Source organism: Anomaloglossus baeobatrachus, chromosome 3 (genome assembly GCF_048569485.1).
Source record: "Anomaloglossus baeobatrachus isolate aAnoBae1 chromosome 3, aAnoBae1.hap1, whole genome shotgun sequence".
Lineage (NCBI taxonomy): Eukaryota > Metazoa > Chordata > Amphibia > Anura > Aromobatidae > Anomaloglossus > Anomaloglossus baeobatrachus.
In genome coordinates this window covers 622,370,008-622,384,032 of record NC_134355.1, presented here as the reverse complement: position 1 = coordinate 622,384,032, position 14,025 = coordinate 622,370,008, and the positions used below count along the sequence as shown (strand labels likewise).

At 45.3% G+C, this 14,025-nt stretch overlaps 1 protein-coding gene across 1 annotated transcript in view; it reads left to right on the top strand.

Moving 5' to 3' along the window:
* Positions 1-14,025, top strand: part of PDIA6 (protein disulfide isomerase family A member 6) — a 56,634-nt gene that overhangs the window by 27,705 nt on the left and 14,904 nt on the right. Inside the window, exon 6 of the mRNA XM_075341110.1 lies at positions 11,217-11,344. Within this exon, the coding sequence (XP_075197225.1) occupies positions 11,217-11,344 (128 nt within the window). The remainder of the gene's footprint in view (positions 1-11,216; positions 11,345-14,025) is intronic.

Genomic DNA, 14,025 nt, shown 5'->3' with positions numbered 1-14,025 from the left:
CTGCCAGCGGTCTGAAGCTTATAGATCATTACAGGGGTACTCCCATCTCCAAGATCCTATCCCACTATGTAATAATATTAGCAAAAACCTCCAATTAGAAATGTAGTATAGTTCTGATAATAGCCATGTATCTTACCTCATGTGCAGGGCATTGTAGCTTAGGATCCGTGGTTACATCAACTTGTACAGTGACAGTCAATTAATTGCTCGTAACCATGGATACATAAGCTAAAGTGCCCTGCACCTAAGGTAAGAGACATAGCTATATCGGGCGAACTATACTACATTTCTACCTGAAGTTATTTGCTAATATTATTATTACACATTCTACGTATTGGGATTGAAACTTAGAGACTGAAGGATTCCTTTAACTCCAGAATTGAATGTAAACAGAAGAAATGTTTTTCTGAGAATACAAGTGTTAAAATAACACTATAAATTGTTTATTAATAAAATTTCACAATTTCATTCTAATATAAATTATATAATATAATCTTTCTTAGGATAAATGAGTACAACCCCCCCCTTTTTTTTTAAAAAAAAAAATAAAAAAAATCTTGATTAAACTATCTCACTGAATACAAGAATAATTTACCAAAATTGTGACAAGATTGAGTTTCATAGCACTTTTTTTTTTTTTTTTTTTTTTTTTTACTCATAACATTAAAGGAAGGTTAATAATATAACTTTCATTACAATATCTTTTAATTTGAGGCAAAAATGAGAAGATCCCACATCAAAAACTACTACATTTATTCTTTTGTGTGACCTCCCTGAATTTTAAGGACAGCACCAACTCTTCTAGGCATGGAATGAACAAGATGGTGACATATTGAAACCTCTATCGGTTTCCATTCTTCAAGAATGACCTCTTTTAGATCCTGGATGGAGAGTGATGACAACTTTTCTCTTCAGAATTCCCCATAGGTGCTTGGAAATTGTCTGGCCGCTCATCCCTGCTAGTTTTATCATTTATGTAGTAATCCCTATTTGAAAATTCTATGTATCATCTTAGTTTGTCATGTTGAACCAATCCACCCCCTCCCCGAGAACTGCATGGCTTGGCTTTATCTGAAGGAGGGGGAGGTCACAGTCTCAGTCATTAAAAGCTCCTAAGTGATGAAAATGCAAGGACTCTACCTTTTGAAATTCTCTACAGAGGCAAGAAAAAAAGCTCTTATCACAGATAATAATGATGACTGCACAGCTCCTGCCCGTTAAATCACTGACTGTATATTTATAATATAGTAACTTATCTAGGAAAAGGATGGATGATCATGGTGTTATCTAGTAGTAGACAGAGATGGTATTGGATTTAGCTGGTCATATGATGTTTTAAAGGGAACCTGTCACCTAGAATATGCTTTCTGACCTATCAGCAGACGCATGTGTGCCCTAATTACACCTCCCTACCCATCCTTGTGTTGTAAAATTGTATAATATGAAAGTAATAAAAAACGTTTTATTACCTTCATATTTCCTATGTAAATTAGAGAGCTTCTGGTCACAGGGGCGGCACCTTGCCCTATGGATGTCTGCATACTTTCCATGGTATCACGTCCCTGTGGGCGTGATACCATGGAGTCACATGAGCGACGTCCTTGTCACTCATTCTATCCTGCGCGCCTTGTGGCAGGCATCTTTTCCGGGTGTTCACTCGCCGGCTTCAGACGCGCACTGCGCATCTGAAACTGTCAAGGAGAACCTGGAAGAGAAGCCTGCCGCAATAGTAAGTGTAAACTGGCGCAGGATAGAATGAGTGACTGTGACGTCGCTCATGGGACTCCATGGTATCACGCCCACAAGGGCGTGATACCATGGAAAGTATGCAGACATCCATAGGGCAAGGCGCCGCCCCTATGACCTGAAGCTCTCTAATTTACATAGGAAATATGAAGGTGATAAAACGGTTTTTTTTTATTACTTTCATATTATACAATTTTATAACACAAGGATGGGTAGGGAGGTGTAATTAGGGCACACATGCGTCTGCTGATAGGTCAGAAAGCATATTCTAGGTGACAGGTTCCCTTTAATGTTACATCAGATTGACTGAAGAGCATAGATTGTATACAGTGTACTCTACTTATATTTTATCAATCATGAGTACTTGTATACAGTTTCCCCCAATCCGTGTGTGCGTGATCCTGTGGCACTAAAGTACCCTTACAGTTAGGAACAGGTCTGATATGAAGTTAGTGGGAAATATGGGAGGGGGGTAGTTGACAAGACTATCATGTTTGTACCTCGTTCGAGAAATAAAAACTTTATTTTGTGAGATGGAAACAAAGAGCGGTGAATGGTTGCAGATTTTCTTAAATGTCATCTGTTGTTACATGACTGTAACCTATAAATAAGGGAATGCAAAACATACTACATAACACACACCCTCCCCTACCCTCTTCCACCTTTTATAAGCCGCATTTCCTTCATGTATTTATATCCGTTATAAAACTGAGTTCTTGAGGAGGAAAGTAGGAAAATCTAATCCTTTGCAATCAAAAGCAATATCGTCATCTGACTCTGAATAAGATGAGTCTCTAATTGTGAAGACGTCTGTATAGAGCGTGTTGTGGGCTGTTGGATATGGCCGCTTTTCTATGATGGAGTTATTATTGTGTAGGGTCAATATGGGGAGGAACAAGACATGAGGTACCATCAACGACAGCCGCAAAAGCAACAGCACCATAATTCCCAGGGTCAGCAGCAACACTGCCAGCAACGTAATCCCCAGGGTCAGCGGCAACATGGCCAGCAACACAATTCCCAGGGTTGGCAGCAACACTACCAGCAGCGCAATCCTCCGGGTCAGCAGCAGAACTGCCAGCAGCGCAATCCTCCGGGTCAGCAGCAGAACTGCCAGCAGCGCAATCCTCCGGGTCAGCAGCAGAACTGCCAGCAGCGCAATCCTCCGGGTCAGCAGCAAAACTGCCAGCAGCGCAATCCTCCGGGTCAGCAGCAAAACTGCCAGCAGCGCAATCCTCCGGGTCAGCAGCAAAACTGCCAGCAGCGCAATCCTCCGGGTCGGCAGCAAGGTTCGCATCAACAACATTATCCTTCTCAACAACATGGCTTCAAGCAGCACTTTGGTTAATGGCCTTGATTATGAAGATGAGTAAGGTCCATCCCATGGCCATGAATCTAACCTGCTTTTAGTTTTCTTTCTTCCTTGAAGTGAAGTGGCTGCCAACCTGCTGATTTAGTTGTTTAGCGCTCACGTAACACATTCCTCCATTTTATCATCTAAAGATTTTGTAACTTTTTGTTTGTTCATACAACTTTTGTCTACGTTCTGTACCAACCTTTCCTGATAAATTATAAATCACACTTCAGCTCTGCTCTTAAACAATGAGTTTGGTTATTTAGTAGCTACAATCACATTGGGCTTCTTGAAAGGTGGTGCTAGAGGTGGAACAATACATAAGGATACCTTAAAAACCAAGTGGTCGACTTTACAGCCATAACATAAATCAATGAAGGACTTTGCGCCGATTGAAACAATTAGTGAAGAATTAAACTCCGTGCAACACAAGGTCATGTTAACCAAAAAATATAATTCAGGAGCATGGAATAATAAGCCATTAATAGCCGTCATTCAGCGCTAATTCTCTGGATGTGTTCAGGCAGAAATCATTTAGTTAGGTCCCATTGTACACTACTGACTATGGGGGGGGGGGGGTGATTTCACACATGAAGTGAAAAGATTAATCAGATGAAGGTAGCGCTCTAGAGGAACATAACCGTTACCATACACGTGACCTTAGTGAGTGGAAAGCCACATGTCCTTTGCCTTTGCATTTGATCGGATCCTAACTAGCTTAGACCCTACCAAATCCCCTGTTCGGGCTTCCAACCTATATTATGCAGTTCTGCCCTCTATGGCAAGATTATACAGCCGTCCACTACAATGGTAGATCCATCTGGAAGAGTTGGACATGGTTATTTGCAAGAAATGATACTCCAGACTACAGAAGACAGAAGTCGGCAACCATGGAAGATCAATGACACTCCCCCCTCCCCCCCAATTGGTGAAAAAGATCCTCCTTCTACATTGAGTTGATGCAAACCTTTTTTTTGGAAAGGAAAGCTACGTTCATGAAGATGAATGGGTGGGGACTAAAATCCTAAATCTTTCTCTACGTTGTCAGATGATTAACTCACACTAGAGAACCACGTAAACTGACACTGACCTCTTACTTTGCACATTCATTTTCAAGATGGCTGTTCATTTATAGATGGTAAAAATTCATTACTGTTTCTAGCACTGAACTAAATGTTTAGGTGTTAGGCCTGAGTTTAATTATGTCAGTCTAAAACTGATCTTTCAGTCCAATGGTCCATATTGCGCCTGAGACTTAAGGAGGCTTCTTGATCAAAGTATTCACACCTGGAATTGAAGATGTTGGCACTAGAGTTTCCTTTAAGCAGCCAGGAATATGGATTTACACTGGCACTGTAAATATGTAGTTCATCCAGAACTTCCAGCAAACAAATGGCTAATAGCAGAGTTGTATGTTATTAGCAGACAGTCATAGCATAGACTTCGGCAGTCAGCAAACAATTGGTTAACCGTTATCCGAAGGTAACGCTAATGAAGGCATACATGTAGAGCAGATTACACACTGTCACAGCAGCCTACAGCACCAGAAGTTAAAAAAAAAAAAAGCGTCATGCTTACAGCAGAATACTGGTTAACTGCAGTTCTGAGACAGAATGTAAATGTATACAAATGATGAGCAGGAGTTTGGTGAAGAGATGATTATCGGCTGAGAGAAGTGAATAGTGAGGCAAACTCCGTGCAAAGCTTATTTAATACTCAGACAGCACATTGCAAATGGGGAAAACTGTGTCATTCAACAACCAGTGGACACCTACCTTGCTTGGGTCTTAAAGGAACAGTATACCTAGGAGTGATTGATGAAATGAAATTGCCCTCGCTGTTTGCAATTTTGCAGTATTTTTTTGCATGATCTTGAAACAGTCAATTTTTGTAGACATCCTGACGAGAACAATGGGGTTAATCTTCTGCTGATCAGTTCCATTGTAAAGCTGGTTTCACACTACGTTTATTTAACATGCGTCAGGAACGTTTTTTTGCTGCAAAAGCGGATCCTGCTTTTACAGCAAAAAACGCATGCAAACGCATGTTATTTTGCAGGATCCTGTCACTGGATGTTTAGGGGCGGGCATTGGAGTCATGTGATCGGGAGTGAGGGGAACTAGACTGGGAGCCGGCTTCTGACAGCTGCAGACGCTCGTAACCAAGGTAAACATCGGCCTTGGATACCCGATATTTATCTTGGTTACGAGTGTCTGCAGCTGCTAGGAGCCGGGCTGTCTGCACACGTAACCAACGTAAACATCGGGTAACTAAGAGAAGTGGTTACCCGATATTTACCTTGGTTACGAGTGTCCGCAGCTCTCAGATGGGAGAGAGAGGGAGGAGAGGGAGGGGGAAAGACAGAGATAGAGAGAGAGGGTGAGGGAGGGAGGAGGAGAGAGAGACAGATCACGCGAGACTGGTTCTGGGCATGCTCAGTAGAGCAAGCAGGATCCTGTCTATCAGCACGCCAGCGTTCACCTGCGTTTGCGTGCTGTTTAGTCAGGATCCGGTGACATGCAGTATTTGGACGCAGCTCAAAAACGCTACAAGTAGCGTTTTTGAAAGATGTTAAAAAACTGCAAGTCGCTGGATCCTCACTATAACGCACGCAAACGCAGGTGAACGCATGTTAACGCGAGTCCATTGCAAATGCATTGAAATGAAAACGCATTTGCACTGGATCCGCTTTTCCGCTAAAAAAACGTTATGGACGGATGTTAAATAAACGTAGTGTGAAACCAGCCTAAGCTGTTGATCGGCTGATCCGGTAGGAAAGGGTTGGGACTTACTGATCCCTTGACTTAGGCTAAGTTTGGATGAATGCTGAACTTTTTGGCCCGGTCACTTTGCGGATGTGACTTGCCCCGTGTGCTTTTCCACATGGTGGTGGAGCTCTCCACTATTTACATGCAGTAATCTAGTCTACGACTTTTTTTATTCCGTGTGGACTTGATGTCTGTGTGGAAAATAGCCCATGTGCATCATCTCATAGCCCAATATTGGTCTGTGTTCAGTGCATTGTGCACACAGACCTCACATGGACTAAAAGTATGCCTATGATAACGTAGCCTTACTACAGATGTTGTAGAAGGGGGAGGCTCCTGCTGCAGCCAGTTGTCTTAACCTCAGACACACAAAACATTGAGGAGGAGGAAGGGGCATGGATGAGCTCCTTAGACAAACAAAGAAGTACCGTATTTTTCGCTTTATAAGACACACTTTTGTTCCCCCAAATTTTGGGGGAAAGTAGGGGGTGCGTCTTATAATCCGAATATACGGGTCCAGAGGAGGTGGGAGTAACTCTGGAGCGGTACTGGGGGCTGCTGGTAGCTGGTGGAGGCTGCAGGAGGCAGCGGTAGATCTTCTGCTCCCGCTCATATAATATGCACTGCCGCTGTCCATCACCGTAGTGCTGAAACCGCACCGCGGCGATGGGCTGGGGGAGCGGCGCATATTATATCTGCCTGCGCCCCCCTATGATCGCACATGGCCCACCCCCTTCCCTTGTTAGATATGGCCCCCATGCTGCTGCCCATCCTAAAATAAAAAAAGCTTTACTTGCCTCCTCCAGCGTGTCTCATGGTGTCTTCCTGATCTCACTGCTGCCGCTGTGATCAGGCACGCAGAGATCATGTCACTCTGCTGTGCCGATCACATGACCGGCACCGAGAACCAGTAAGTGCAGGATCTCAGTAGCACGGAGGGAGACACGAGGGAGAACAGCACTGGAGAAGGTAAAGTAAAGTGTTTATTTTACTATGTGCAGCAGCATGGGGGCCATATCTAACACAGGGAGACCTGTGCCAGCTATAGGAGACCTGTGCCAGCAATATGGATGTGTATGTGTGCCAGCTATAGGAGACTTGTGCCAGCTATAGGAGACCTGTGCCAGCTATAGGAGACTTGTGCCAGGACAGGGGGACATGTGGCATCACAGGGGGACGTGTGCCAGCACAAGGGGGCTATACTCAATATAAGGGGGCCATATCCAGATTAAGGGGGCTAATTATAGGATGGGGGGGCTATAAGAGACATATACCCTATATGATTTGTTAGACGGACACTGGCATTATAAGATGGACCCCATTTAACATAAAAAACAAAAATTCTCTTTTCCTTCGCCAAATTTGGGGGTGCGTCTTATAATCAGGTGCGTCTTATAAAGCGAAATATGGTACTCTTTCTTAGTTTTAACAATATGAGATAAAATAAGATAAAAGAGAAGATGATGGGACCTGTTGGATTTTTTTGTTTGTGTATTTTCTGTTCAGTGTTCTTTAAAACCCATAGTTCATATTTTGTGTTTAATTGGCAGCTGTGAGTGGGAATCGATTAAAGTAACAATCATTCTACGTGTTTGACTTTGTTTTTCAATTACATTTGGTTTTTATGTTATGGGTTTATGAATTGTGGTGCTTTAAGACAGACGTCCGTATACCTAATTATGCTGGTGTTGTGGTGCTTGCTTGCACCAATGCACCTGTTCTCTGCACTTCCCCTTCCCAGCAAGGACACCAATGCTGTTACCACCTTGCACCCCTCCCCCCAATTTGTTCTTGCAGGCGTGCTCTCCTACAAAACCTCCCACATGCGTCTGACGCCCGCCCTGCTGCATGGCCACCCATATGCATCTTGGTCCCCTGTTCCCTTTCATTGCCGCCCACGTGTAGAGCGGTCCCCGTCTCTGCTCTGTCACTGCCCAAGTGTGTTTCAGCCCCCTGCTCCCGCCAAGGTCCCTAGGCCCCATTGTTTGCACACGTGCACAGGCTTCACTGGTCACTAGCCTAGGGTACATGCTCCCTGTCTCTTTAAGGGGAAGCATGAGCACCTTGAAAGGGTGTGCACACCCTTTCATCGCTGTTATTTAATGGGAATCTGTCAACAGGTTTTTACCATATAATCTGAGAGCAGGATAACGTAGGGACAGAGACCCTGATTCTAGCTATGTGTCACTTACTGGGCTACTTATTGTATTTTTAATAAAATCACTGTTTAATCAGCAGGAGATTATCATTACAGGACTACTTGGCGTGCTGCAGGTAGTCCTGCATATTCATGTGTTCTGTATAACTGCTAGATCTACAGCAGAAAAAAAACATTCATTTTATCAAAATAACAACAAACAGCTCAGTAAGTGACACATCACTGGAATTTGGGTCTCTGTCTCTACATTATGCTGTTCACATATGAGGTAGCAAAAACCTAGTGCCTAGACAGATTCCCTTTAAGGCTCCCTCCCAAGTTTAAAGAAGCCTGAGCAACTCATTAAGTTCCTGTGGTGTTGGTCCAGCCTGTTGCTCAGGTCTGCCTGTGTCCAGCACTAGTCTTGCTTGTAGTCGGTTCTGTGCCTACTGTATTCCTACACCCATCCAACCTTTGTATACCTGTACTGGTTCTACCGGAGTTCGATCTGTCCAACATTGGATTCCAGTACCGGCTGTGCCGGAGTTTCCTTAATCCGGCCAGCCAGTGTTTCGGTTCCAGTCCTGTCCAAGTCCCAGTACCCATCCTGTCTGTGGCTGCATGCTTGTCCTGCTGTTTGACCCACCCCGCTCCGGTCAGCTACCACAGACCCAGACCCTGGGAGTGGCCACCTGTGGCACAGGTCTACCCACATCATCAGTGGCCTTAGCAGCTACCTGGTTCTTTACTAAGTCAAACCCCTCCCACATCGGGGTATGCCCAGGTCCTGTGTCCCAGTGGGTCCACTCTCTTGCACGCGACGTACCGGCAAGAAGCGTAACAGCTGCAATCTATAGACCAGTCTCTAATCTTCCATTAATCACAAAACTTCTGGAATCTATTTCTTAGATCATTTTCTTCTTGACTGGTTTCCACTCCTTACACTTTACTGAAATCGCCTTTACTAAAGCCTAATAATCTACTAACAGCTCAATCTAAAGGCTGCTTTACACGCAGCGACATCGCTAAAGTGATGTCGTTGGGGTCACTGAATTCGTGACGCACATCCGGCCTCGTTAACGAGCAAAAATACTCACCTTATCGTTGCTCATTGACACGCTCCTCCGTTCCCAAATATCGTTGCTGCTGCAGGTACGATGTTGTTGGTCGTTCCTGCGGCAGCACACATCGCTATGTGTGACACCGCAGGAACGAGGAACCTCACCTTACCTGCGGCCACCCAAAATGAGGAAGGAAGGAGGTGGGCGGGATGTTCGTCCTGCTCATCTCCGCCCCTCCGCTTTGATTGAGCGGCCGCTTAGTGACGTCGCTGTGACGCCGAACGAACTGCCCCCTTAGAAAGGAGTCGGTTTGCCGGTCACAGCGACGTAGTGTGACGGGTCTGAGCAATGTTGTGCGCCACGGGCAGCGATTTGCCCATGAGACACAACCGATGGGGGCGCGTACGCACATGAGCGATCTCACTAGCGAGATCGCAGCGTGTAAAGCGGCCTTTACGGTCACTACTTCCTGCTGGGTCGCATGGATCTCTCCTGCATCGGACACTTTGGATCACCAGCTCCTCCTCACTATGCTCCGCTCTATTGGCCTCATGGAGGCTGGTTCTCCTTTTACTTGTAACACTCTTATTCGTCTCTTCTTTCTCTTAGGGTGCGTTCAGACTGCCATATAAATTGCCATATAAATTGGCCCAAGATCAAAACACAATGCATGAAGTGATCGGCAGGTCTCCGGACCCATGCATGATTGCTTCGTATGTATCTATGAAGCTGTCGCGCTCTGGGCAAGAGACACACGAGCCAGACCGGGCTTTACTTTCCGATTTATTTAAACATCTGAATTCAGCTTTACCGTCGGAGCTCCTCCTGATTCAGCCATCCTTTTCTTTATACATCACCCCTATTCGACAAATAGTCAGCAAATTTGGTTTTGATTACCATCTCTGCTGATTACACTCAGTTATACAGCTCTTCTCCTGACATCACCCCTCCAGTACTACAAAATACCACTGATTGTCTGCAACTTCATGTCACATTTTATACAGACACTTTTTGTAATATTGCCAACAGCAGGTTTTATCTGCAGAAAAAAGCAGCATGTGAACATAGCCTTTAATGGGAACCTGTCAGGTCCAATATGCACCCAGAGGCACGAGCAATTCTGGGTGTATATTGCTAATCCCTGCCTAACCGTCCCTGAATACACTAGTATAGGTAAAGGGATCCTTAGAAAAAGTATTTATAAAGATCTTTTATCGTATGCTAATGAGCGAGGGGACTAGGTCCCTGGGTGTTAGTATCCCTGGCCAGCCACCCCCATTAGCATGTTAGTACGCCCCTGTGGGTGTGCTATCATGCTAATGAAGACGCAGCGTCAGAGGATGATCTCTCTCACCTCTCCGCCACCATCGCGTCCGATGGGGGATTTCTGCTCAATGCACATGACCCCGGAGTTTCGGTCATGCGCACTACTTCAGTTTGAAGCCAGGACATGTACACTTGGTTTCATAGTGCGCATGACCGAAACGCCGGGGTCATGCGCATTGAGCCGAAATCCCCGGTCGGACGCGATCCAGCGGAGAGCTGAGTGAGATCATCCTGTGACGCTGCTCATTCATTAGCAAGATAGCACGCCCACAGGGGTGTACTTACATGCTAATGGGGGCGACTGGCCGGGGAACGAACGCCCAGGGGACTATTCCCGTGCTCATTTAGCATACGATAAAAGAACTTTAGAAATACTTCTTCTAAAGATCTCTATGGTTAGGCAGGGATTAGCAATATGCACCCAGAACTGCTCGTGGGTCTGGGTACATATTGGACCTGCCAGGTTCCCCTTAAATCAGTACCAGCAAATGAGAGCGTACAATGGGCCTATGTTTTGATCTATTGTAATATTTTTGTTTTTTTCTCAATACCTTAGCAGATTCTTAGTAGACAGTTTGCAAAAGACAAGTGTGTTTTTTTTGTTTTTTCTATATAAAATCTCAAGCTGGAGGACCAAACAGTGTAATACCTCCGTTGCCCTTTGGTGGCACTGTAGGGAAACTCAGCACTTATTGTTGGGGCTCCCGCATAGTTGTGGCTGTTTGCTGAGGATGACTGTACCGATATACAATGGAAGAATCTAAATATTTTTGGAAGAGAGGTGGATTTATTAATTTTTATATTCTTTCTCTGATCTTTTGCAGCAGAGAAGCACTGGAGGCAAGAAGGACGTCGTTGAACTGACTGATGACAATTTCGACAGACTAGTATTGAACGGCGATGACATTTGGCTTGTTGAGTTCTTTGCTCCGTGGTGTGGCCATTGTAAGAAGTAAGTGGAGGTTCTGGCATATTAGTTACTTTAACCCCTTAACGACCGCGGGCAGTAATATTACATCCTTGCGGTCATAGTGTTACTGCCCGCGGTCTGCCGCCGGCAGCATGCAGCGATCGGCGCACATCTCAGCTGATTTTCACAGCTGAGATGTGTGCCTGCTAGGCACGAGCAGAATCTTTATCTGCTCATGCCGTTTAACCTCTTAAATGGCGCTGTCAATATGCGACAGCACCATTATAACGGCATCGGCGGTAAACATTACCGGCCGATACCGGAAGTCACGTGACGTGATCACGTGACTTCCGGTGGTTGTCATTGTAGCACAGTGATGACTCCTGTAGGTAACATGAATTACTTTCAGTTTCACTCGGCCCGGAGCCGAGTAAAGCAGAAAGTGAGCATATCTGCTGTTTATAGCTGTGATCAGCAGATAGGGCAGAGCGATCAGATTGTTGATCCCTATAGCCCCCTAGGGGGACTAGTAAAATAAAAAAAAAAAATTTAAAAATTAAAAAAAACAAAAAAAACCTAAAAGTTCAAATCACCCCCCTTTCGCCCCATTGAAAATTTAAAGGGTTAAAAAATACAAAATGTGTGTATCGCCGTGTTCAGAAACGCCCGATCTATCAAAATATAAAATCAATTAATCTGATCAGTAAACGGCGTAAAGGCAAAAAAATTCCAAACGACAAAATTACATTTTTTGGTCGCCACAAATTTTGCACAAAATGCAATAACAGGCGATCAAAATGTAGAATCTGCGCAAACATGGTACTGTTAAAAACGTCAGTTCGAAACACAAAAAAATAAGCCGTCACTGAGCTATATATCCCGAAAAATGAGAACGCTACGGCTCACGGAATATGGCGTAAAACGTGCGCCACTTTTTTCGGACAAACTTCTGATTTTTTTATTTTTTTTTTTTTTTTTACCCCTTATATAAAAGTAAACCTATACATTTTTGGTGTCTACGAACTCGCACTGACCTGAGGCATCACACCCACACATCAGTTTTACCATATAGTGAATAAAATATCTCAAGAACAATAGTGCTATCGCACTTTTTTTGCAATTTTTCTGCATTTGGAATTTTTTTCTGTTTTCTAGTACACTATATGGTAAAACTTATGGTTTCATTTAACAGTACAGCTCGTTCCGCAAAAAATGAGCCCTGACATGACCATATTTACTGAAAAATAAAAAAAAGGTACATCTCTCGGAAGAAAAATGGCGAGAAAAAAAAAACGGAAAGCGAAAAAACGGCCGGTCGTGAAGGGGTTAAAGGTTATTCCCATCGTCATAGAAAGTGTAAAACGGCACTTTTTCAATTTATTTATTAGCATTCTTGATAAGTTAACAATTTTGTTTACAGATTGTTGCCTAGGTGACCGACCACCACTGCTAGACAGCAAAGCGTGTAGCGCTTACGGATCCTTTTCTATTGAGCTTGTATGCACTGTTTTGAAACTGACCAGGAGAGCGCAGTTACCGCCTAATCCCCACCAGTCTCTCCTCAGTGTTTACAAGCTGGACAGTAACTGTGGTCGGTCTCCTTGGCAACCATCTATAAACAAAAAAAAAAGTGTTTATATCTCAAGAGCGGCTGAAAATTTTAATAATGCATTTTTCTTTGTCGCTCCATTGTGAGACCCAGACAATTGGGTGTATAGCTACTGCCTCCGGAGGCCACACAAAGTATTACACTTTAAAAAGTGTAACCCCTCCCCTCTGCCTATACATCCTCCCGTGCATCACGGGCCCATCAGTTTTTAGCTTTGTGTTGAAGGAGGCACACATGCAAACGAGCTCCACATTTTAGTCAGCAGCAGCTGCTGATTATATCGGATGGAAGAAAAGAGGACCCCCACGGGGCCCCCGGCATGCTCCCTTCTCACCCCACTAAGTCGGCGGTGCTGTTAAGGTCGAGGTATCCATTGCGGGTACAGAGGCTGGAGCCCACATGCCGTTTTCCTTCCCCATCCCTTAGAGGCTCTGGGAGAAGTGGGATCCTAATCGGTCACCATTCACTGGGACCGAGCTCCATCCGCAGCCCCTGGGGGAATCTGACGGACAGGAGCCTGGATATCATCAGGGACAGGGCCCTGCATCCATAAGGTACTCTGTGTCCCCTGAGGGACGGCGCATGCAGCGCCTGTGTTGCAGACGCCGCAGCGGCTCCTGTGTGGTTTGTGAGACCGGGACTACCGCGCCGACCGCGCTTGTTTGCCGGCCGCGTTTTTAACTTTAGTCCCCGGCTTTTGCGGCCTAGTACCATATACTCCCGCCCCCGGGCCTGCCAGTCAGGGGTAAGGGCGGGACGGCCGACTGGACGTCGGCAGTGAGGGCTGGAGCATACTTTGGTATCCTCCTCCCCCCTCACTGAGCACTGTGGGGCACTAGTTTCCCGCACTTTATTAGGCACGCCCACGGCTCCATCCTCCCCTCAGAACGCTGGCAGCCATTGTTATAATCACTGCTGCCGGTGGGGGATTTCAGAACGAGCTCCACAGTTCTGGGAGTAGTGGGTCCCTAACCGGTCGCACTGGGACCGGGCTCCCTCCGCAGCCCCTGGGGGAATCTGACGGACAGGAGGCTGAATTCAGGGACAGGGCCCTGCATCCATGAGGTACTCTGTGTCCCATTAGGGACGGTGCAGGCAGCGTCGGTGTTACAGA